At 40.6% G+C, this 25,677-nt stretch overlaps 1 protein-coding gene across 2 annotated transcripts in view; it reads right to left on the bottom strand.

The window, feature by feature from the left end:
- Nucleotides 1-1,789: 1,789 nt before the first annotated feature.
- The window catches only part of LOC125255324 (calmodulin-regulated spectrin-associated protein 2-like), a 50,424-nt gene continuing 26,536 nt past the window's right edge, over nt 1,790-25,677 (bottom strand). Inside the window, exons 1-13 of one of the 2 annotated variants that reach the window (XM_048170466.1) lie at nt 20,678-20,892; nt 20,059-20,200; nt 14,322-14,461; nt 11,680-11,770; nt 11,510-11,594; nt 11,398-11,423; nt 11,072-11,141; nt 10,733-10,981; nt 8,480-10,250; nt 4,633-4,769; nt 4,040-4,260; nt 3,014-3,110; nt 1,790-2,796 (exon numbers count right to left, since the gene is read on the bottom strand). In XM_048170466.1, coding sequence (XP_048026423.1) covers nt 2,682-2,796; nt 3,014-3,110; nt 4,040-4,260; nt 4,633-4,769; nt 8,480-10,250; nt 10,733-10,981; nt 11,072-11,141; nt 11,398-11,423; nt 11,510-11,594; nt 11,680-11,770; nt 14,322-14,461; nt 20,059-20,200; nt 20,678-20,725 — 3,192 coding nt within the window. In that variant the 5' untranslated portion in view covers nt 20,726-20,892 and the 3' untranslated portion in view covers nt 1,790-2,681. Of the gene's footprint in view, nt 2,797-3,013; nt 3,111-4,039; nt 4,261-4,632; nt 4,770-8,479; nt 10,251-10,732; nt 10,982-11,071; nt 11,142-11,397; nt 11,424-11,509; nt 11,595-11,679; nt 11,771-14,321; nt 14,462-20,058; nt 20,201-20,677; nt 20,893-25,677 lie in introns of those variants that run through there. The other variant, XM_048170465.1, reaches the window with a different exon arrangement.

Below are 25,677 nucleotides of genomic sequence, written 5' to 3'. Positions count from 1 at the left end.
AGACGGAATGAACTGCAGTGCTAATAGAGTCTCACAAATGCACACGTCATGCAGCCGTGCAGAGAAGACCAGTGGCCAAGGTCCATAAGAGAAAGAATGGTATACGGCATTAGAACAATACCAAGGTGAGTAAATGATGACTTAATTTTAATTTTAGGGTGAACTATCCCTTTAAACATTCACTTAATCAACGTTAGCCATAGACATAATTATTAAAAATCAACTGAATCAATAGGAAGTGCGGGACCAATAAGTACAAACTCAATATTATACACGGAATTCCTCAAATAAACGTTTAGTATGTCCAATGTCAACTATCAGCAGCAGTATTGTTTAGTTGACTAGTCTCACACATCCCTAGTAAGCATAACACCACACACTGATGCCGAGAAGCTGAAGGATTGAAAATCACAGAAGCGAAGCATGGATGCAGCAGACGTAGGTTACTCATTGCGCCATGTTCTAACCAGGTGCATGCTTCCGGTGACAAGTAAAGCCCAAAGTAAAAACAAAAATGCTGCACGACTTGTCATATAAGTCATAGCCAATCAGAACATATGTGACGTTTTTATACAGTGATGTTGAACATGATTCTGTAGCACTGAGATGTCAACCAGGTGGATGAACAAATCCATGTTGTTTGTCATTTTTTCTGTTGTGGCTGGTTTGGACAGAAACTAATATGGAGGAGACCGAATTTACAGTCTCACTTGAACACATTGCACCTGGTTAATACACAATACTACACTGAGGCTCTGTTTACACCTGGTATTAAGATTCATTTTGGTCGATCAGACCACAAGTGGACGGCGCTAAAAACAGATGTAAACGGGGTCTAAAACATTTTAACGTTAGTGTAGACCGGGTGTGTCTCATACGTCCTGAAAAGTGAAGCTGCGGGCTCTTTGATCGCCCCCTGGAGGCTGGATGCAGTACAGGTCATAAACCCCGCCCTCTCAATGCAGTCGAATGAGACTTCAGTGAAAACTTAAAAATAAATTCTGCTCCAAATAAAACTTTCTGAAAGATGGTTTTGGTCATTTAAGGTAGTTGTTATCACGCTGATTTATATTCAATTGTTCGTTTTTGTGATAAGTTTGATTTTAGCTAGCAATTTGAAGCTATAAAAACGGGCGTGTCGTCATGATTCGAAGTTGATTGACAGCTTGTCTGAGGACTGATGTATTAACTAACTATTAATTTTCGATTTCTTTGTTATTTAACACCAACAAAATGAGTTGTTCAGCAGTAAACTGTACTAACCGACCTACAGGATCTGACGGATCACTGAACTTTTTTTCTGTAACATTAAATGTGGGCGTTATAAGCTAATTAATAAATGTTATTAGTTAAGTTAACACACCTAATGTTAACCATGTCGGGAAAAAGCAGGTGATCGTTATCTGGCAGTTACTTATTATTTTTATGGGTATAAAATAATAATTAGCAGGACAAAACTAATGATAGCTTACTCTAATTACAGCAATCGATCTCCTGTAACGTTAGTTGAACTTGATTTAAAATGGAGGGACCGTTTCTGACGATTTAGAGTTGTTTCTAGTGGCATATTATATTGATTTTATCTACTGAATTTGCTGTTTCAAAAATATTATTGCTCTAGAAACAGAATAGCCTATTATTTTATAGGTAGAATTTTAAATTGTGTATAATTTATATAGCCTATTTAAAATACATGAATGATGATGCAGTCGTCTGTGCGGAAGTTTGATACCGCGACTCCGCCTCCGGCTCCACTGACGATTCCTTCTGCGCATACCCAGGCTCCAAACTTTTTTTTTTTTGACGTATTGCGTAACGTGTCAGCGCCCATTCATCGGCCCATTTTGGCTTCAGTTCAATACAATGGAAGGAAGCGGCGTCGCGTCGTCCATCTTTTTTTACAGTCTATGGTGTAGACACTCATGGTTGAAAGTGTTCGAACAGCAACAAAAGGCTGCCTACTCTCCACCTACTGACCTAATGTGTAAATATTATGGGAAGCGCACTAGGGATTTAACTTTGTTGGCTGGAGAGCCAAAGATTAGTTTGAAGACGAAAAACGTACCAAGCACAGTGTTCTCTCATAACTCCTGATTTCTCACACGCACTCACCGTGTTTTGTGATCTTGTGGCTGTCAGAGCAGAAACGAAAGCTTGTTTTTCTGTTGTCTCCAGGAGCGTTTATATGTAAATTGCACTAGCTTATTTTGTCCATTAGATGGAAAGATCTTAAAAAAACCCCCACACATTTTACCCACCAATTGACCGTCCCCTCAAAGAAAACAGGACAGGAGTGGTTGAAAGTGGGCAAAAGAGACAGATTAAAACACCAAGTGTAATCGGGTATGTCTCCCTGATCTGATCAACCAAAACACATCTTAATACTGGGTGTAAACAGGGCCTGAGTCTCATAAACAGTTGCTTAAAAGAAGAACTATTTTCTGTTGCTGCAATGATGAAGTAGCTGACAAATAAACACCACTGCAAAGAAACAGGAAAATCACAGGAAAATCAAGGAAAAACTAAAAATGTCATGTTGTGCGCTGTAGCATCGATCGTTTTATAACAAAAGTGATTCAAAGATGATAATTATGTAACAGTTTATTACGTTTGAATGAACCAGTGAACTGATCTGTCCAAGCGAATGAGTTTGTTCAGCGCCTAAGCTGAAATGACAGGCGTCAGCACTGTGAGGTAATGACATGGGTGTGATGCTGTCTGCAGACTGACCTTCCCTTTCTCCCTTTAGGGGAGCTCAGAAAGAAACACAGACTGCCAGGAGACAGTCTGCTGCCTCTGAGCAACCAGCACAGAGAAAAGACAGAGATACCAAAGACAGGGGGAGGACAGAAGGTTATGAACACGACTGGTCTCACAGCAATAGAGATGTCAGTGTCAGTGTTGATTAACACAAGAGCGTGCTATTTGTAATCATGACAATTCTTTCATTGTTTTCTCTGCTTTTGAATGATCTTTTACAGGGAAGGTAGTAGTGAATTGGACATGGTCTCACCTAGATGTCCTCTTATCTGATTGGACACTCTCATTGTCTGCCAAGTTAAGGGAGGCGAGTGATAAGCTGGACACGGAATATCCACGAGGCCGTGACCCTGAACACACAAATACACATATTTGCATATGCATACATGTAATTTGTATACATTTTCTTTTAGAAGCCAGTTTCAAAAGCTCTCTGGATATCACAGCAGCAAATTAAATGTAGGATGTTTATGTTATTAAACATATAAATATTTTATTACAAAATAAAAAAATATAGGCATATTATTAATGATTAATATTATAAAAAATGAAATAATTAGAATTACATTTCTTAATATTATTAAAATATAAATACTATATTAAATAATTAAGAATATAGATATATTATTAATTATTAATATAAAATTATTAGAATTGATTTTTTAAATATTATTAAAGATATAAACATTTTATTAAAAATGTAAATATAATATTAATATTATTAATATAAATATAATTAGAATATTATTATTAAAATAATTTTAATATTATTAAAATAATATATCCCAGTTTAATAATTATTAATAAAAAATAAAAAATAGGTATATTATTAATGTTTAATATTATTAAAAAATATAAAATTATTAAAATTATTTTTAATATTATTAAAATTTATTAATAATTATTAATGTTATTAATATAAAATAGTTAGAATTAATACATTTTAATACAATTAAAATTAAATGTTTATTAATTAATAAAGAATATAGATATATTATTAATATTATTAATAATCTGAAATAATTAGTTTTAATATTATTAAAAAAAATTAATAGATGTAATATTTTAAATATTATAAATATATTTACTAATTAGAATATTATTATTAAAATGATTTTAACATTAATAAAATAATATATCCCATTTTAATAAGCAGAGACAGCAAGTAAGCCATTCGTAGGTTCAAATCTCTATAAAGTGTAACTGCTGCGGCTCTCTTTGAACAGTTTGGCATAGCAACACTGACTTAAAGGCTGACAACCTGGATTTCCCATCATACCTGTGGCTGTCCGTGCTGGAGGTTTTGGAGACTCCATGATGTCTCTGTGCATAGATTTGGGGCGTGGCTTCTTTTGCTTTGCGCCAGGGGGGCGGGGCTTAATGACACTGTCCATGTCATCCATCAGTTTGAGCTGCTTCTTCCTCATATATTCATTTCTTATAAACTCCCGTCTTGCCTTCTCCTCCTCCTTCCTCAGAAGATCCTCTTCCGCTTTCATTCTGATCAAGGAAGCAGAGAATGTATGCATTTCGAGCTTACAAGTTTTACAAACCATTTAGGACTAATTTAAATACAGAAGCAAAACAGGTGAATGTTGCATGAAGTTTTAGTAAAACAAATATAGGTAATTATTACATTATATTACTAAGTATTGTTATACTGCTGCATGTAAATGAAAATAATTAGTTCCCCTGCTTTAAATAAAACACATTTTTATGACATTTTATCACAAAGAAATAGAGATTTATATATCGAATAAAGGCTGTTGAATTGGTTGTGCTATCTCTGATCTGCGATCTGTGCTATCTTTGTTTTCTGTGATAATTTCATTTTCTGTTATTGTGTTGTGTTGTTTGTGGTGTTTTTCATACCGTGCTGCTTCTTTCTTCTGTTCCATCTCTGCCTCCTGTTGCTGTTTCTTCATCTGCATCTCTTTCTCCCTCCGCAACCTTTTCTCCATCAGAGCTGCTTTCTTCTGTGCAATATCCTCCTCTCCCTTCAGGTCGTCCTGAGTCACAGCAACACAAACAAACAATTATTCAGTCTGACACAGAAGCTCATGTGCAGCTGGCTGTATGAGACAATGTCTCTCATGGAACATTGTGATGTGCAACATGAAGAAAAACACAAAATGTTCATTTCAAAGGAGTGTTTACTTAAAATGAATGAAAAAGAATAACAAAGACACTTGTTGAAGCTTCTGAACAGAGAAACATATGCGGTCACAACCATTTATATCAAAGAAATAAATGTATTTGATTTATATTGTTTAAAATAAATAAAGCATATACAGTGTACACCGATCAGGCATAACATTATGACCACCTTCCTAATATTGTGTTGGTCCCCTTTTTGCTGCCAAAACAGCCCAGACCTGTCGAGGCATGGACTCCACTAGACCCCTGAAGGTGTGCTGTGGTATCTGCACCAAGATGTTAGCAGCAGATCCTTTAAGTCCTGTAAGTTGTGAGGTGGGGCCTCCATAGATTGGACTTGTTTCTTCAGCACATCCCACAGATGCTCGATTGGACTGAGATCTGGGGAATTTGGAGGCCAAGTCAACACCTCAAACTCGTTGTGCTCCTCAAACCATTCCTGAAATTGCCGTGGTCCAGTTCTGATGCTCATGTGCCCAGTGCTGGCGCTTTCGGCGGTGGACAGGGTCAGCATGGGCACCCTCACTGGTCTGTGGCTAGGTAGCCCCATACGCAACAAACTGCGATGCACTGTGTATTCTGACACCTTTCTATCAGAACCAGCATGAACTTCTTGAGCAATTTGAGCTACAGTAGCTCATCTGCTGGATTGGACCACACAAGCCAGCTATCACTCCCCACGTGCATCAATGAGCCTTGGCCACCCATGACCCTGTTGCCGAATCACCACTGTTCCTTCCTTGGACCACTTTTGATAGATACTGACCACTGCAGACAGGGAACACCCCACAAGAGCTGCAGTTTTGGAGATGCTCTGACCCAGTCGTCTAGCCATCTCAATTTAGCCCTTGTCAAACTCGCTCAAATCATTAGGCTTGCCCAATTTTCCTGTTTCTAACACATCCACTTTGAGGACAAAATGTTCACTTGCTACCTAATATATCCTATTGTTATTCACTTCATCTATCTATGGTCATAATGTTATGCCTGATCGGTGTATACTCATATATATACAATGTACATTAACAGTCAAATTTTTCTAACCCCACATACAATGTACTCTCAGCTTGCACACTATCAAATGGAGTACACTCTGAAAGGCTGTGCTTTTGACAGTACATATACACTAAGCATTTGGGCCAAAAATGAAGTATACTTTGAGCTTCAGTAATTTAGGCAGTTTTTCTCTATACAGTGGGTACGGAAAGTATTCAGACCCCCTTAAATGTTTCACCCTTTGTTATATTTCAGCCATTTGCTAAAATCAATTTTAAGTTCATTTTTTTCCCTCATTAATGTACACACAGCACCCCATACTGACAGAAAAACACAGAATTGTTGACATTTTTGCAGATTTATTAAAAAAGAAAAACTGAAATATCACGTGGTCCTAAGTATTCAGACCCTTTGATGTGACACTCATATATTTAACTCAGGTGCTGTCCATTTCTTCGGATCATCCTTGAGATGGTTCTACACCTTCATTTGAGTCCAGCTGTGTTTGATTATACTGATTCAGACTTGATTAGGAAAACCACACACCTGTCTAAATAAGACCTTACAGCTCACAGTGCATGTCAAAGCAAATGAGAATCATGAGGTCAAAGGAACTGCCTGAAGAGCCCAGAGACAGAATTGTAGCAAGGCACAGATCTGGCCAAGGTTACAAAAAAATTCTGCTGCACTTAAGGTTCCTAAGAGCACAGTGGCCTCCATAATCCTTAAATGGAAGACGTTTGGGACGACAAGAACCCTTCCTAGAGCTGGCCGTCCGGCCAAACAGAGCTATCGGGGGAGAAGAGCCTTGGTGAGAGAGGTAAAGAAAAACCCAAAGATCACTGTGGCTGAGCTCCAGAGATGCAGTCGGGAGATGGGAGAAAGTTGTAGAAAGTCAACCATCACTGCAGCCCTCCACCAGTCGGGGCTTTATGGCAGAGTGGCCCGACGGAAGCCTCTCCTCAGTGCAAGACACATGAAAGCCTGCATGGAGTTTGCTAAAAAACATCTGAAGGACTCCAAGATGGTGAGGAAATAAGATTCTCTGGTTTGATGAGACCAAGATAGAACTTTTTGGCCTTAATTCTAAGCGGTATGTGTGGAGAAAACCAGGCACTGCTCATCACCTGTCCAATACAGTCCCAACAGTGAAGCATGGTGGTGGCAGCATCATGCTGTGGGGTGTTTTTCAGCTGCAGGGACAGGACAACTGGTTGCAATCGAGGGAAAGATGAATGTGGCCAAGTACAGGGATATCCTGGATGAAAACCTTCTCCAGAGTGCTCAGGACCTCAGACTGGGCCAAAAGTTTACCTTCCAACAAGACAATGACCCTAAGCACACAGCTAAAATAATGAAGGAGTGGCTTCACAACAACTCCGTGACTGTTCTTAAATGGACCAGCCAGAGCCCTGACTTAAAGGGATAGTTCACCCAAAAATGAAAATTTGATGTTTATCTGCTTACCCCCAGCGCATCCAAGATGTAGGTGTCTTTGTTTCTTCAGTAGAACACAAATGATGATTTTTAACTGCAACCGCTGCCGTCTGTCAGTGGTATAATGCAAGTCAGCGGGAACTTGGACTATAAGAGTAAATAAAACACGACAGACAAATCCAAATTAAACCCTGCGGCTCGTGACGGCATTCATCACTCGATTCGTTTGGTCTGATCGTGCTCTGACAGTGATGTCTCGCGCATATACTTCAATGAGAGCGAGACATCACTGCCGCTGACAGAGTGCGATCAGACCAAACGAATCGAGTGATGAATGCCGTTGGACATAGTGGTGTATTAGAGGTAAAAAATGATATAAATACTGTTCGGTTTCTCGCACAAACCGATCGTTTCTTGTCTTAGGATATCAATGTGTCGTCACGAGCTGCAGGGTTTTATTTGGACTTGTCTAAGCAAGTTTTATTTACTGTTATTGTAGAAGTTCCCATCCACTAGCATTATTTGACTGACAGACAGCAACGGTTGGAGTTAAAAATCATAATTTGTGTTCTACTGAAGAAACAAATACACCTACATCTTGGATGCTCTGGGGGTAAGCAGATAAACATCAAATTTTCATTTTTGGGTGAACTATCCCTTTAAACCAAATTGAGCATCTCTGGAGAGATCTAAAAATGGCTGTCCACCAACATTTACCATCCAACCTGACAGAACTGGAGAGGATCTGCAAGGAGGAATGGCAGAGGATCCCCAAATCCAGGTGTGAAAAACTTGTTGCATCTTTCCCAAAAAGACTCATGGCTGTATTAGATCAAAAGGGTGCTTCCACTAAATACTGGGCAAAGGGTCTGAATACTTAGGACCATGTGATATTTCAGTTTTTCTTTTTTAATAAATCTGCAAAAATGTCAACAATTCTGTGTTTTTCTGCCAATATGGGGTGCTGTGTGTACATTAATGAGGAAAAAAATGAACTTAAATGATTTTAGCAAATGGCTGCAATATAACAAAGAGTGAAAAATTTAAGGGGGACTGAATACTTTCCATACCCACTGTATGTGTGTGATTTCTGCTCTCCATACTTTGTATGTAAATATCCAAGTCTCACCTTGTAAAAGAAGCCACAGCACATCTTCTGGTCTGGTCTAAATTCTGGTCCAGTCTCTGTTTCTCTGCTGCTCTCCAGATTATGCCCATCTAGAGGCTTCAGAATAGAGAGAGGAACCTCAATCAGATCCTTCTTCTCTTGTGACTCTTCTTCATTTGTGTCCCCACTTGCTGTTTCCGTCGAACGGTCCATTGTTGGCTGAGACAGAACCTCAGATGTTGGCACATTCATGTTTCTATCATGTTTTGCTTCTTCCTGCTTTGCGTTCACCTGAGCAGATGGTGGATTTGCAGCTGCTTTTTGTGCATCCTCACTTGAAGGTCCCTCATCATGTCCCAAGTAGGCAAATGAGCTGGTCTGCATCTGGCTGGGCAAGAAACGTCTAAGTCGAGGCAAGCTGTCCACCGACTGCTGCGTGTTGAGCATGCGGCTGAAGGGCGTGACCTTCAGGTCGTTGGGCCTTGGCGTTCGTGGCGTCCTTGCATGGAAAGACGCAGACTTCCTTTTGATTGTCGAGGGTGAACGGTGTGATGTGCGTGGTGACCCGGTGGATGACAAAATGGGGGAGAGCGACCCCACCGAACCTCGGCCCACTACACTGCTGCTGCGCAACTCACGCAGCTGTTTGCGTGGCACCGGGTCCGGTGGCGGAATCACCCAACTCTGATGATCACGCATCTGCATTATGCGTTCCTGCTGCTGTGCCAAACGCTGCATCTCTGACTGTAGGAAGTTCAGTGATGTGTTCAGGCGCTCGATGGATCGCGTGTACTCTGCCAAATCCACCTCCACGGCTGCTTCCTCCAGGGGTGATTTTGGTGGTGCACCGTCTGGTCGACATCTCTCAAGTCTGGAATTGGAGTCATTCAAATTCAAGGGTGTCTTTAGAGGTTCTGGGTCGCCGATCTGTTTTTCCTGACCATCTGGGCCTTTACTGTCGCCCCCTAGTGGCGACACGACTCCTTTACGCCTAACCACGTTGAGGAAGGCAGTCCTGCCCATGCGCTGCCTGTGACGTGTGAAAGCCGCTTCGACTTTCTTCTTCTGTGCCTCAATGGCTCTGCGTTTCTCTTCCAGCTTCATCTTCAACTGCACCATCTCCGATGCCAACAGTTGCGAGGGATCACGAGGGGAAGTGATGCGAGCAGGGCTGCGTGCGTCAGGAGTAATCGAGCGAACCGTCCCTGATGCTCCTGGGGTTGTGACGTTCAGCTCACCACTCTCAGGCGTGTTACCGCCACTACCGCTGCTGCGGCCATCACCGTGGTTTAGTTTACGAAATTTCTGTTCAGCGAAGCTGGTCATTCGAACCGCAGAACCCAACGAGGAGGCCATGCTGGTGGCCAGGGAATGCATTCCCAAAAGGCTTGGACATGGGCTGCCGGACGTCTCCGGAAGTGGGCAGGAACGAGCCTCATGGTCCGGGTCCATGTCCGAGTAGTCCTTTAGGGATGAATCCTCATCCTGTCCATCCTGGATGTCCTCGGTACGGACATGGATTCCAGTGTCCATGTCAGTAGAGGTGGAATTCAGGTCCGCGTCGTCTGCTCTGACCTTGGAAAGAGAGTCCTCGGAATCATTTGAGTCAGTGGCGGAGTTGTGGGAAGATGGGTTGTGTAGGAAAAAGGTGCTGTCCCCAGATGGGGGGTGCAAGCTGCTGTGGGGTTGTTCAGAGTCATGGATGATCTTTAGGGCTTCTTCTATACTAGGAGTATTGGGTTGAGGGTCATACGGAGGGCTGAGGTTATCTGCTGACACACCATTTGAGTACCTGAAACATGGGATATACATTAAATTATAGAGAACTCTCAAGATTTAGATAACTTACTTCAAAACACAACATATGACATATGATGTAGGATGTAGGAGTAGCATAAGCTTAGGTGAGAGTAGACGCCTCTCACAGTTCAAACAAATAGGGCTGGGCAACAAACTCAAGCTCCCCTTCTCTTATATCGAAATCCTCTGACATTCCTCTTTAAAAATTCCCATTTTAGACTTTTAATTCATGACTGGTGTTTTGTTTTGCTCTATCATCTGCGCTTCCGCGTTCGTCAATACTTCATGGGTTGGGTCAGAGGTCACTCTTCCACCAGAACTGAAATATAAACCTCTAGTCACTGAAGATTGTGCCCTTCATGATACAGTAGATCTCATTTGAACTTCAGGAATAAGCATCCAACATCTATCCCTGTTGACATTTATTGTACATTCGCCCAAACAAAATAAAGAAAATAAAATTGCAAGAAGTACCCAGTGTAGTTTCCCAGACGATGTCTGCTGATTTGTCTGTTGGATTTTTCATCATCCTCCTCATGTATTTTGCTGTGGGCGTTCCCATTAACGGGCTGGAATGAAAGGTTCCTCCGCATTCCTCGGGCTGCATGGTGGACTTTAAAACACAAACCTTCTGTGCTTGCTGATCGGCTCAGTCCACGTCTTGAAGATGAACATGTGCTGTCATCAAGTGGAATCTCAAATGATATCCCATGAGCTGAAGACCTGAGGTGAAGACAAATATTTATATATCTGGAGCTTGTAAAGACAGAGTAAAAGAGTGAAAGCGATAGAGAGCTAATATAGGGCACAAACCGTTTCTCTTTTGGCCATGTCCCCACACATCCGTCCACATATGACAAGGAGGATGACTGCCTGATAACTGCTGTAAAAGAAAGAAATACCCATTTGCTTCCCTGCAACAGCAAGTAAATGTTTACAACTAAATAAAAGCATCATCTACATTTATTCTATGCGTTCAAGCTAAAAATTGTATCAATATGTGTGTTCGCTGTGAATGGAACCTATTGCTAAAGCCATGTTTTACCAGTTGAGATACAGGATACACATAAAACTAAAGAGGGGTGCAAAATGTGTTTTTTAGTTTTATGAAAGAATGACTCAAAATTTTAATGTCTTACCTGAGTTGTCATTTTTAGGTTGTGACCTATAGAACGAAATTGTTTGAAATATAATTCTTGCATAAAATCATGACAAATGAGATCTCAAACTTGCATTGTATATAAGACAAACCTAGACTGCTCTGGACTGCCTGGTCTGTGGATCAGGTTTTGTTTGGTTATGGGAGCCATATTATTGGACTGGGATGGGTTAGAAGCTACAAAAAAAAATATATGAAACTTAGAGTTAACCAAATGCACAGCATGAACACCAAACATAACGGCCGACGAGATGGACCTTACCTTTGGTATTGAGTGTGCGGGGCCGAACAAAAGATGGTTTCACAACTTCACACCACCAGAATAGCTCTGCCATAAACACAAGGTAGTTACTCTGAAACACACAAACAGATGTTAATATTAATTAGAAGAAAAAGATACAGATCAAAGACAGGAGAACTGAAGAGACATGGATGGATGAATTTTGTACAATCTCTTAAATTTTGAAAAAGAATGAACAAAAGGTCTGATGTGTGTGTATGTGTGTTTTTGTGACATATCAGGACACAAATTTGTATAATGACATGGGTATGACAGGTATTACAAGGAGAGGGTGACTTATGAGGACATTACCCCATGTCCCCATTTTTCAAAAGGCTTATAAATCATACAGAATGAGTCTTGTGAGAAAGTAAAAATGTGCACAGTTTCCTGTAATGGGTAGGTTTAGGGGTAGGGGTAGTGTAGGGGGATAGAAAATACGGTTTGTACAGTATAAAAACCATTACGCCTATGGAATATCCCCATAATTCACAAAAACAAACGTGTGTGTGCGCGTGAAAGAGAAGTGCTGCTCATGTAATGTTGTTCTATAACCACAAGGTGCCACTGTTCTCCTTTACATAGAGATTGAGCCTTTACAGAACTTTACTAACTTAATGACTACAGTGTATTTAAAATAAATAACAGCAAACTAGCATACTGTATAATGTATGCAATATATATTGTCTTCTATTTGAAAAATGTAAAAACATTGTCACATGATCTTATTGCATTGCATATTAAGTTAAAAAAATGGCATCCAGCTATTATTTCAGAAAAAAAGATTTCCTTTAATCCAGGTTTGTGTGAATATGATGTATACATTTAGAGGGTCATGTGTTTATGTATTCATCTGACATCAACACATTCTGTTGTGAAGGAAAAACAAGTGCAAGTTTACGCATTTGAAATACTATAATAACTCTGCAAAATGCACTTTCATTAGTGTATATCCTAATATAGTGTATTTATTGAAAGAAACTGCACAGCAGCCATGAGAAGAGTCCCTTTCAAAACATAAAAGGGTGTTCTGACCCAACAAGAGGAACAAAGCAACCGGGGCAGCCTGACACGAACAGAACAGACCCAGCACTCTCTGCAGATTTATTCAGTCCTGACACCTTTATTTCACCACAGTTAGGGGCTGTTAGCCTCATGAAAAAGGCCTCATTTAGTGTAATCACAACATTTAAAGCCTAAATAATCAAAGAAATTAGATGTATCTTTGTTTTACTGAAGAGCATGTGACTGGCTGAGAGCATTTTAACCTGGTTTACATAATCGATCACAGACTCATCTAACATAACGGCAAATCCACGGCTACCGGTTTGGAAAATTTAACACATTTGCTCAAAAAAATATTACTGGCTGTTGTTATGATGGTGGCTGTGTGAGGTAACGGCTACACATGGAGTGTGTTTATCTAGACAAACTGCTTCAATAACATTACTGTCTGAGGCGATCCACATAGCAGCGCTCTCACACACACAAACCATGACTCAGTCATTCCAAACGGTCAGATTTAAAACACGCACTAGTAGTCTTTCCCATCCTGCATCAGCCCTGCTGAAATTCCCTGTAATACTCCAGTGATCGCTCATTCATCCTGGCCTCAAACTAAAAAAAAGGATATTCAGTGGAAAATCACCACAGAAAGTGGCCATAATCTGTATCCTAGAAACCATACAATGTTTGCAACACTGAACCAAATGCGAAACACACATCCTACTCATTGTGTTGAAACATCTGAGAAAACTTCAGATACTAAATCATACCAGGAAAACAAGCAATACAATTTTCCACTGGTTAGTCAGCTTACATATTATGGTCTTCAGTATTATGGTGGAATTAAATCAGCACACCAAACGAAAGTTTTACAATTTCTGAAGAAAATGACAGCAGCGCTTGTCATGCAACACTCACCACTCAACTCACCACCACAGCCACACGGTTTAAAGGGATAGTTCACCCAAAAATTAACACTGTCATCATTTACTTATCCTCATGTTGTTCCAAACCTGTATGAATTACTTTCTTCTGCTGAACACAAAAGAAGATATTTTGAAGAATGTCAGTTTTGGTGACCATTGGATCCCATTGTATGGACAATGGACAAAAAAAAAACAAACAAAAAAAACAGACATTTCTCAAAATATCTTTACCCTGATAGCACACTTAGAAGCTGTCTTTAAGATGTTTATTATTTAGAATGTATGTAAAACTGACATCTTAAAGATGTCTATCAGATGTTTGTAAGTAAATGAGTAATGATAAGTAAATGAAGACAGAATTTTCATTTTTGAGTGAACTATCCTTTTAAGAAAGCACAGATCTCTTCAATAAGCCACACAGGTTCATGTCTATAGAATAAATAGTGCAGGACAAGACGTTTAATATTTAGAGTAAAGGGTTTGTAACTCTTAGTATGTTAAACAGTAATAGTGATGTAACACTAAATACATGCAAAAACAAACGCAAGAAATGTGAAAAAATATAGTATAGTATCAACATCAAAACATGTCAAGACGATCTATCGATCGAAATAAATCTATCAATCAATCTTTCAGTAAAACTGTATCAGTGAAAGAAGTGAAGAAGTTCTGCATGGGGACGTCAGGCCTTACCTTGATGGTGCTGGAGGCATACAGCATATCCTCCAGGGTGAAGTGACAGCAGTTGCTGAGGTTTTCCCTGCAGAACTCCTGGATCAGCTGGAGATTGTACAGACTGTCAGCCAATGACATTGTTTCTTTGATACAGATATCTGGATGGGGAGGGAACAAACCACATAACAGCCAATGACATTTTGAATTAATCTGAGGGGGTGGAGACAGAACACAAGAAGAAGCCAATGAAGTCTTTGAGGGCGGGAACAGAATGTGTGATGTAATGAACAGAATCCTCCAAGTCACGGGGTGGGGATGTGTTTATGTTTGAATAACTGCTTGTCTGTTCTCTCTCAAACTTCCTTTCACGCACTCCTACTCACTCTGTTTATTCCTTTCACTCATTTCTTCTTCCACCCTCATGTATCCCCATTCGTATCAAGAAATTAACACTTTTATTCAGCAAAGATGATCATTTGATAAATCAATAAAATGATCAAAAGTGACAGAAAAGATTTCTATTTCAACTTTCCTGATTTCAAAGAATCCTAAAAAAAAAATTAAAAAAATAATAACTGCAGCACGGTTTTCACTCAAATGTAATCAGTACAACTGTTTTCAACATTGATAATAATAATAATAAGAAGAAATCATTCCTGAGCACCAAATCAACATATTAAAATGATTTCTTAAGGATCATGTCAATTTATTTTTAATTGTAATAATTTTTCACAATATTACAGTTTTATTGTATTTCTGATCAAATAAATGCAACCTTGGAGAGCATAAGAGACTTCTTTCAAACACCTTAAAAATCTTACCCCAAACGGCTTTTGTAGTTCAACTTAATTTCTTTAAAACTAAAATCATATAAACCCTGCCTTTATATTGATATGTCACTTTTAAAGAGAGACAGAGACGGTGTCCTTCAGCTGACCCTGAATATTTGAATGTTGTTATACTCCTGTTGTGAGGGACTTCAGAAGGAGTTTAGTGGATAAAGTAGTTTTCCTGATGCTGTTTGTGTGTGTGTACGCCTGTTATCTACAGGGCCAGATAAGGGGCAGAGTATTTTGTTGAGGCTTTATCTGTATAGGCCTCTGTTGGAGGGTACTGTATGTACTCTCAACTACACCTCTCAACTAAATTAAGACTCTTTCTGACTAAAATATTGTAGTGTTATAGGCCTGTTCCCCAGAAAAAGTCTAGTCTAGACTACACAAGAAACTTCAGCAGTGTTTGTACAAGATTAGAAAATCACTACTAATAGTGCAGTTTAATGTCAGAGATGTGGTCTAGCAATGTCACAAATGGTTGAGGAAAAGATATCAAAATAAACAGGATTTAAGTGCAGCAGTCCGGTGTTTTAATAATAGAAAAACAAAAATGACAATATACTCAGAGAACTCTTGACTAGAAATATGGGAAAAAGATCAGACAAAGAACTGAACAAAACAAAGGGCTTAAAGTCTCCCTGTGATGAAAATTCAGTTTTTAATGTTGTTTATATGTCTGTGTGGTGTTTTTAATTTTCTTTAAAACAAACCATGTGCAAATTCAAGTCAACAGCATTGCTGAGCATTTTGTCTTTAAAAATGCAGTGATCTAAAGACAGTTTTTAAAACCTCGGTTTGAAATTGAAATTGTTACCAATCACATCAATGTGCCGGCGGGCTTTAGCATTTCATTAACTGATCGCTCTGAAGCAGTGGAGTCTCAAGAGAAGCCCGGTTATCCCAGTATATTTTAACATTAGCAACACATTATTAGCTGTTTGATAACGTAGTCAAGCAAAAGGCTAATCATATTAATTACCGTTATGTGTCCTATGTTGTGCAGAGGGATACCATTTTGCAGCGTTTCCCTCAGTAAGTTGGCCAAGCTTGTGCGAGTGAGTGGAGGCGCGGCTCATTTGCATATTCAAGGATCCGTGTATACTAAATGAGGTAAATGAGTTATATTCAAGCTATTTTAAGACATGAAATAATGGAAAAAATGTTTAAATATGGCATTTTGGTGATCAAAGATGAGTTTTAAGGGATAATATTACTGACTACAGGGGGCTTTAAACAACAGAGTGAACTAATCAAGCAAAACAACAACATGTGCACGCTAATCAATCAGTAACCAAGGAGACAAATGACATGGAAAAACCAATTCATAGTATTACAAACACAAATACTACATCCAGGTACATTTGAAAATGGCGTTTTCGTTTCAAAACGCTCCCCGTCCACACTAGTATTTTCCAAAAGTTTCTCATCCCACACTGAAACATCAGAAGACACTAAATTCACCTTCCTACGCATGGGTAAAACCTCCAAAAAGCTCACTGAGATAATAAAGACAGAACAGTCATAATAAAGTTCTCATGCTATTCTTCTGGCAGGACCATTTTATTAAACAACATATCTCACCAATCACTGATGCATCCAGGTCGCACTCATGAAACCATTATATGTTTGGTCAAACAAGCAAAAGCTCTCAAATTTTGCCACAGGACAGCAATGAGTAAATTTTCTTTCATCTTTGCAGGACTGTGATATAAAGATTGTACAAAGTAACAACAGTGTGAAAGTGAATAGCACATTACAGGCACAATAGAGGTATAAACTAGGGATGTGTCACGATGATTGTCTTAAAAATTCCCCAATGTTTTCGGTGCTGATGTGGTGGTGACACGTTCATGTAACCAGAGGGTGGTGCGCGCTGACAATAACACACCTAAAAGCTGTCAGTCAACTCTCAGACAACAGAAGAACATCACATTGTCTCACAAGCATACTGTAGACTTGCATGGCATAATACAGATTGAAAAGTGAATGGTCTCTCTCTCTGCTTGTATGTGTGTAGACTATACATGCGTGCGTGCGTGCGTGCATACGGGGGAGGGGTATGATTTACAAATAATAATCGAATAATTCCCAGCGATCATTAAATATTATTTTTGCTTGAAATGCCTATCGTATAAACATGTACAAACCCGATTCCAGAAAAGTTGGGACACTGTACAAATTGTGAATAAAAACAGAATGCAATGATGTGGAAGTTTCAAATTTCTATATTTTATTCAACATAGATGATATATCATATACAACATAGATGATATATCAAATGTTTAAACTGAGAAAATGTACAGTCTGCAAACGTCTGGGGACTGAGGAGACAAGTTGCTCAAGTTTAGGAATAGGAATGTTGTCCCATTCTCTTGTCTAATACAGGCTTCTAGTTGCTCAACTGTCTTAGGTCTTCTTTGTCGCATCTTCTTTTTTATGATGCACCAAATGTTTTCTATGGGTGAAAGATCTGGACTGCAGGCTGGCCATTTCAGTACCCGGATCCTTCTTCTACGCAGCCATGATGTTGTAATTGATGCAGTATGTGGTCTGGCATTGTCATGTTGGAAAATGCAAGGTCTTCGCTGAAAGAGACGACGTCTGGATGGGAGCATAAGTTGTTCTAGAACTTGGATATATCTTTCAGCATTGATGGTGCCTTTCCAGATGTGTAAGCTGCCCATGCCACACGCACTCATGCAACCCCATACCATCAGAGATGCAGGCTTCTGAACTGAGCGCTGATAACAACTTGGGTTGTCCTTGTCCTCTTTAGTCCGGATGACATGGCGTCCCAGTTTTCCAAAAAGAACTTCAAATTTTGATTCGTCTGACCACAGAACAAGGTGCGTCCCAATTCGCGTACTTATGCACTATTCTGTGACGTTTTTAAGTATAAATAGTGCGAGTAGTGCGTTCACACTGAAAATTCCAAAAAGAAAAAGTGCACTTAAAATACCCGGATGATGCACTAAATTAACGGAAAAAACGAAGTGTGGAATGTTGGACACTTCATGCACTCAACTGTCGCAGCTTTAATTACGTAGTGGAGTGGAAGGGAGGATCGGACACCGTTGTTAAATGACAAAGTAACCTTATACAATTCACGCACTACATGGATGAGTGCATAGTGCACAAGTACATAGTGTATAAGTGCATAGTGTATAGTGCGTCATTTGGGACGCAACTACAGTTTTCCACTTTGCCACAGTCCATTTTAAATGAGCCTTGGCCCAGCGAAAACGCCTGAGCTTCTGGATCATGTTTAGATATGGCTTCTTTTTTGACCTATAGAGTTTTAGCCGGCAACGGCGAATGGCACGGAAGTATTCCTGAGCCCATGTTGTGATTTCCATTACAGTAGCATTCCTGTATGTGATGCAGTGCCGTCTAAGGGCCCGAAGATCACGGGCATCCAGTATGGTTTTCCAGCCTTGACCCTTACGCACAGAGATTGTTCCAGATTCTCTGAATCTTTGGATGATATTATGCACTGTAGATGATGATAACTTCAAACTCTTTGCAATTTTTCTCTGAGAAACTCCTTTCTGATATTGCTCCACTATTTTTCGCCACAGCATTGGGGGAATTGGTGATCCTCTGCCCATCTTGACTTCTGAGAGACACTGCCACTCTGAGAGGCTCTTTTTATACCCAATCATGTTGCCAATTGACCTAATAAGTTGTAAATAATAAATATAAATTGGTCCTCCAGCTGTTCCTTATATGTACATTTAACTTTTCCGGCCTCTTATTGCTACCTGTCCCAACTTTTTTGGAATGTGTAGCTCTTATGAAATCCAAAATGAGCCAATATTTGGCATGACATTTCAAAATGTCTCACTTTCAACATATGATTTGTTATCTATATTCTATTGTGAATAAAATATAAGTTTATGAGATTTGTAAATTATTTAAAAATGCGTCATCGTTTTTAAATACCTTCATTTTCACAGTCCACACTACCATGCAAAAACAGCATTTTTCAACTTTATTTAGAGTTTTCAAAAAGCTCAGTTTTCGCAGGATAAAAACGCTGTCTCAGTGTGGACGGTAGGCCAAAATTGGCTGAAAAAGATGTTTTCATATTAGTGTGGATAAGGTCACAGATAACACATTTCAGAACCCTGACACACACTTAAACACATACTATGACACAATAAGCCATGGTGCTCATGCGGGTGACACAAATCTGAGTTCAACTCATGGCACTTCCCAATCCTGACGCTCTCCTCAAAAATTAAATATACAGTTCAACATAAAAGAATTTATTAAAAGACATAAAAAATGCAATCTGATCATTTTCATAAAGCTCACACAAAGCTAGTGTATGGATTCAGAAGACCTTGAATATAGAGCATACATTATTAGACTACCTTTTTGTCCTTTTTGGAAATTGACAGTCCCTGGTCACTGCAAAAAGCATTTTTTTTTTTTTCAAAACTTCTTCTTTTGTGTTCCACTGAAGAAAATCATTAACATCAGGGTGGATAAATAATGACAGAATTTTAATTTTGTGTGAGCTATACCTTTAAATTAAAAAGAAAGTCTACAATAAAACCAACTGCTCATGGTCTCAGAATCAATCAATGAGCCAAGGCCCTCTTCTGACATGTAACCATCATATATAAGGCCCTAATGCTGTTCTATAAATATAAATCAAATGCAACTCTCTCTCTCTCCTTCAGAAATCATTCTAATAAGCTGTTTTGTTGCTCAAGAAACATTTATTGTTATTATTATTATCAATGTTGAAAACAGTTTTGGCTGCTTAACACACACACATATATACAAATATATTATATATTATATATATATATATATATATATATATATATATATATATATATATATAAACTTGTTAGGAGAAACAGATTGATATTTCTCACATTACAAAGAAGAGTTTCCAGCAGCAGTACCTTCCAGAGGAACAGCATCAGGACAGTAGAAGTGCAGCAGTGCAGCCAGTGCGCAGCCGTCTGTGTTGTCCTTCAGTAGATTGTCCACCAGGGGGAGACGAAGAGCTGAACGTGCTTTAGAGTCTTCTTTCCTGTAGCGGCCCTGTGGATTACACGTGCAGAATGGTTACCATGACAGCAAGATTGTTAAAATGCACTCAAGTTAGTAAAGGGACACACACACAAAATTACCTAATCAAATTACTTATATTACATATTACATATAGTGCTAGGGCTGATGTGAATTAACCAGATTAGCTTGCAGCCATTGAAAGAAAAAAGAATGCAAGGAATATGAGGTCACTACAGAAATCTGATATCTTCTTGTTATTTGATCTGTATAAGCAAAACTAGCATCTCTCCAACTTAGCATTTGAGGACTTCAGATGCAAAAGCCATAAGTTCTAGGTTTGGGCGATTTTTTACGATTTTTTTCGATTAATTCGAATTTATCTTTTGCCTCGATTTTATTATTTTTTAAATCTTGAATAAAAATGTTAGCAAGCGTTTCAATTAGACATGTTGACAATACAGCAATAATAATACATGATAATGTATTAAGAGAAGAAAATGATCCGACCTGATTAACCACTCTCATGTGATGCTCTATGAACGTAGAACACATCATTGTTCATTCAGAAATCCGTTATTGCGTTATAAAAATGAGACGCAGGCAGTGGAATGAGAGTTGAGCTTTTTTTTTTAAACTTGACCGTCGTGTTTTTACTATGCCGTTTCATGGGCGAGATGCTGCAAAAGACACAAGACAAGTGCAACACCTAAATATGTCCGCCAAACATAAAACGTCTCAGGTTACGTATGTAACCATGGTTCCCTGAGAACAGGGAACGAGACTCTGTGCTGATTGCGCTTTGGGGAACGTCACATGACCCAGGTGTCTGAAAGCAACTATCCAACAACTCCAATCCCTATTGGCCGGCGACAGCCTATGACGTCATACGGCGCGACCCGGACGTATAAAGGGAATCTATCGTCTTGAGGGACTGTTCTGCAGGCAGGCAACCCGAAGCATGGCAGGAAAGCGCAGAATCTCGTTCCCTGTTCTCAGGGAACCATGGTTACATACGTAACCTGAGACGTTCCCTTTCGAAAGGGAACTTCAACTCTGCGCTGATTGCGCTTTGGGGAACGATATACCCACGCCGCCATGCTTGAGGAGAGTGCATGCCAAATAATATGGCTGACAAACGTCAAGCAGTTTCGAAGGAAACGCTTAGCAACTCACCCTCGGGTCACACCAGGCTGTCAGTGACAGCATTCCCTATGGCCAACAGCTCAAGCTGAGCCAACAGAGGCCTTCCAGAGATAGAAGGCCTACTAAGGCCGCTAGAGGCATCTGAAACCAACTTTTCCTCAGACAAAGTGGTTTCTTTAAGGGAATGAGGCCAGGGAACCGAAGGGAACCCCAACCAGTCACTAGAGGGGAACGAAGTTACCCCTAATGCCACCAGGGAGGCCGACCTGGTCTGTCATAGGACAAACTTAGTCTTGGCCAACCCTGTCTGAGTACAGAATCTCCATAACGCATTCTTCATAGAAGAGAGCAGGTAAGAGTGACTGCAGAAAGGCAGAAGCAAGTCAGACCCACGCGTAGAGATGGGCATCCTGGAGAGCAGAACTCAGCTGAGTGCAATGAACCCTCCTATTGAGGGGAGATAATCCACTCATCCTAGGATCTACTCAGTGCTTAATTAACGCACTGAGGAGGCTGTGCGCTAGAGAACCCTGATACAGGGGAGCACAAACCAGCCTGGGGCTGAATCTTAGGAGGAGGCCTGATAAGGCCTACCACCATGATCAGCTTAGGGAGCTAAGCACTATTACAACATAACCCCAAAGAGGAAGTACAAAGCTCACCTAACAGGTAGACCATGCAATGGGTACATACTCATGGAGGCCAAAGAAGAGCCTACAGCATGATAGTAATTATATGTGAAACAGAAGTATATTCAAAAAGTGGCCTGAAGGGGCCACCCTGAACACCTGTCTGGCTGCAGCAGACAGGCAACTTCAACGGCAGCATGGGAGACTAAAAAGCGCCCGTATGATAATCTACCCAACACAATCCAACGAGCAGTGTACTCAGTAAAAGCACCTTTTTACTCTTTCAAGCAAGAGGAGTACAACATACGGCGACATATAGTCGAGGAAGGCCCGTGCGGGCCTATCACCTCAACAGACATGTGGGCATCAGCTCGTGGCAGTGTTTTTAGGCACCGAAGAACGATAAATAACCGACACCAAGGAGGTTAAATATCATCTGGGCACCTGGCCAACCAGAAGTGTATATAAAGGTTCTCAGAGAGAAATACACATCAACATATACCACTATGTTGAAAAAAGGGCGGCCCATAGGGCCTAGACATATGGTCCAATGGGCCTAGACATAAGTCCCATAGGGCCTAGACATAAGTCCAGTGGCCATCTCTAGGAGCATGAATAGATCCACCTTAGACCTCTAGGTGGCTATTAGCTCAACTAGCATAAGATCAGGCTCAGGGAGACGGATGCAGTTAACCACAGCATACATCCTGAGGGGCTAGCCACTCAAGTACTCAGAAAAGCACCATAAATTCTCACAGCGAGAAGAGTACGCAGTTGAACTCCAAATGCTACACCAGAGGCCGAGAAGAGGCCTACCTTAGTAGACATATGGCATCAGCAAGCGGCTGCCATAACCAGTCCACCCAAAAGCCATGTATTTAGCATTGAAACTTCCTCAGAAGAAATACATAGAACGCTGCCACCCAACGTGAACAGGCCTGATTAGGGCCTATCCGTCGAGGTGGGGCGTGGCCTTTTAAGGTGGTAAGGTTTTTTCAAAGCATCCTGCCAACAAATCAACTAAAAAGGAGGCCTAGTGGGGCCAACAATCTCAGCGACAAGTGGCGTTCAGCAACTGTTGAAATGAAACACAGACTGTGCCAGCATGTGAACTAGAAAAGAGGCCTGTTGGGGCCTACCATTCTAATGACACGTGGCTTCAGCCCGTGAAACGCTGTAAACTATGTGAGCAAACTATGATCAGCTAACAGCACTTGTTATAAAAACAATTGCGAACTAGAAGGAGGCTAATTAACCATAAGAGCCTACAATCAAAGTTATATGCAATATAGCTGTTAACAAAATCACAAAAAGGGAGCTAATACAAACCAGCTTTTCTCAAAAAGTGGTTCTATACTACCCTAAGTATGCAATCCAACAGGTGATGCACTCACTAACACCAATAAACCTACTAATGGGGAATATAGGTCACCAGTGTCTCCCATAGCGGCTACATAAAAAAAGCCTGCTATTATGGGAACAGGTGCTAACCTGTGGCAGCATAAGTAAGCTCACATACGATGTAGGGCAAAAGTGTAGAACTTCAAAGCAAATGCAGCACTTTGATGTATATGCTGTTTTCAAAGAGGAAAATAATTCTCTCCATACAGATTCTCAAATCTGTACTGAGCCATAGAGGACGAATGCTAAACCCTAGCAACGTCAACTCAAACTTGATTAGAGAAACAAGTGGCTCAGAGGAAAAAAAACATTTTCCCTAGCATAAAGTTCTAGAAAGTGGGGGCCTTGCACACACAGCATGACTTATCTACGCAAAGATAAGGGCCTACCACCTGAGATAACAGCATCAGGGAGTCTAAAAAACAGTCTACAACCTAGCTGTTTATACTCAACAATTGCACCTACATAGCAAGGGGATAATGGGCATATGGCCTGATAACTCCCTCAGGAGGAGACCAGAACTAGGAACTATACAACCTGACAAGGGATAGTACACATAGGGTTATACGCAAATAACACACCTAACCTAGCTCTAGCCTGGCCGCTAAGCTACGGGCCTTCTTACAGGGCCACAAGCCTAGTGAAGCCTGGGCTTCACCTTCAAATCTCATGGAAAGAGAAAGAAAGCGAAGCTCACAAGCAAACAATGTCAGGTGGCCAATTAAGGCCGACCTAAACATGCATAATAACTGAAGTGACGAGTGCCAACTCAAACTACCCTAGAATACAGTAGATGAGAAGCTACTTCTAAACAACAGGTGGCTAAAAGGCGGCCATTTTGTGGCCTGCACACTAGCCAGCCTATCAACTTCAGTTTGCCCAAAAAACCCTACTTTTTCCTGACTGCATGCCCAGAAAACTATACAGGAAAATAAGGTCTTATTTTAAACATGTAAAATATAGACCCCCCTGCGGCTCAAAGACCAAAGACTCCTAATGCTCCTTTTTTTTTACATAAAAAGGATGGAATCCAAGGCTCTTTTAAGCCTAAAAGATCCTCTTACTATCAAACAGAAACAGCGGCTGACATGAATAATCACTATGGCCCAGCCATCAGTCTGACCATAAGAAGCATCTGAGCATGAATATGTTTATATATATATATATATATACACATGCATATAAACATACATATATATATATATATATATACACATATATATACATATATACATATATATATATATATATATATATATACACACACAGGAGGCGGAAGAAGAAGAGGAGAGGGTAGATATAAATCGCCCTATGTAGCTGGGGAATCGATTACAAATGCAACGGTGTTTACAATCGATCACCCACCTCACTCTCGCTTCTTCCTCCTTCCGTCTGTCTGGGTTCAGATACAAATCTGGACGGCTAGGGGTTTTCCATGCCCTCCCGATCTCAAACGAGGAGATCAGAAGGGAATGGAAAGTCATGGAAGCCGCTGCATTAATGGACAGAAAGGAACCGCTCGTCGAGCCATCCGCGCGCGGCCCCTTTCTTAACGCGCTCTCACGGCAGCTGCAGCCCGCCGAGAAGCGCGTCCCAAACACACAGCAGCTCCGCACACACACAACAGCCAGAGGAGTGCTCGCGCCGGACGCAATGACGTCAAACAGAAACGTCATCGCCACCCAGTCATCCCCGTCAGCCGCAGGGAAGCCGAGAGAGAGAGAAACAACTTTCTCAAACTTCCCAACGAACTCATCTGCGAGCCCTATGATCGCAGCCACCATATTGCCTCAGCAAACAGGGCCAGTACCATAAGGCACAGATGCAGACACCTGTTCCCTCGGGACGAGTGTCAAACGAGAACGGAGCGTCCCGAAAAGGGAGACGCTCACAGTAAACAAAGACAAACAAAGACAGCGCCCTCAAGCACTGTGTATGCTCGCTCCTCTCCAGACAGAAAAACGCCCAGAAAATGTGAATATAAGTGTCAAACCCAGGGACACGAATAAACACATCCTCTTGAACGTTAGTAAGGCATATAAAAAACCCTACCGGAGTTGGTATAGTCATAATCAGACAGAACAGGCCCGAAAGACGATGAGATGTCTTCTGTCTCTCCAGGCGCTCCCTTTATACGTCCGGGTCGCGCCGTATGACGTCATAGGCTGTCGCCGGCCAATAGGGATTGGAGTTGTTGGATAGTTGCTTTCAGACACCTGGGTCACGTGACGTTCCCCAAAGCGCAATCAGCGCAGAGTTGAAGTTCCCTTTCGAAAGGGAACCAGTAGAACAAATAGCACAATGGAATGCAAAATCCTGTAAACCTGTTTCATA

The sequence above is a fragment of the Megalobrama amblycephala genome, linkage group LG20, assembly GCF_018812025.1.
Source record: "Megalobrama amblycephala isolate DHTTF-2021 linkage group LG20, ASM1881202v1, whole genome shotgun sequence".
NCBI lineage: Eukaryota > Metazoa > Chordata > Actinopteri > Cypriniformes > Xenocyprididae > Megalobrama > Megalobrama amblycephala.
Note: the sequence above shows the minus strand (reverse complement) of the source record. Positions and strands in the feature narration are given on the sequence as shown.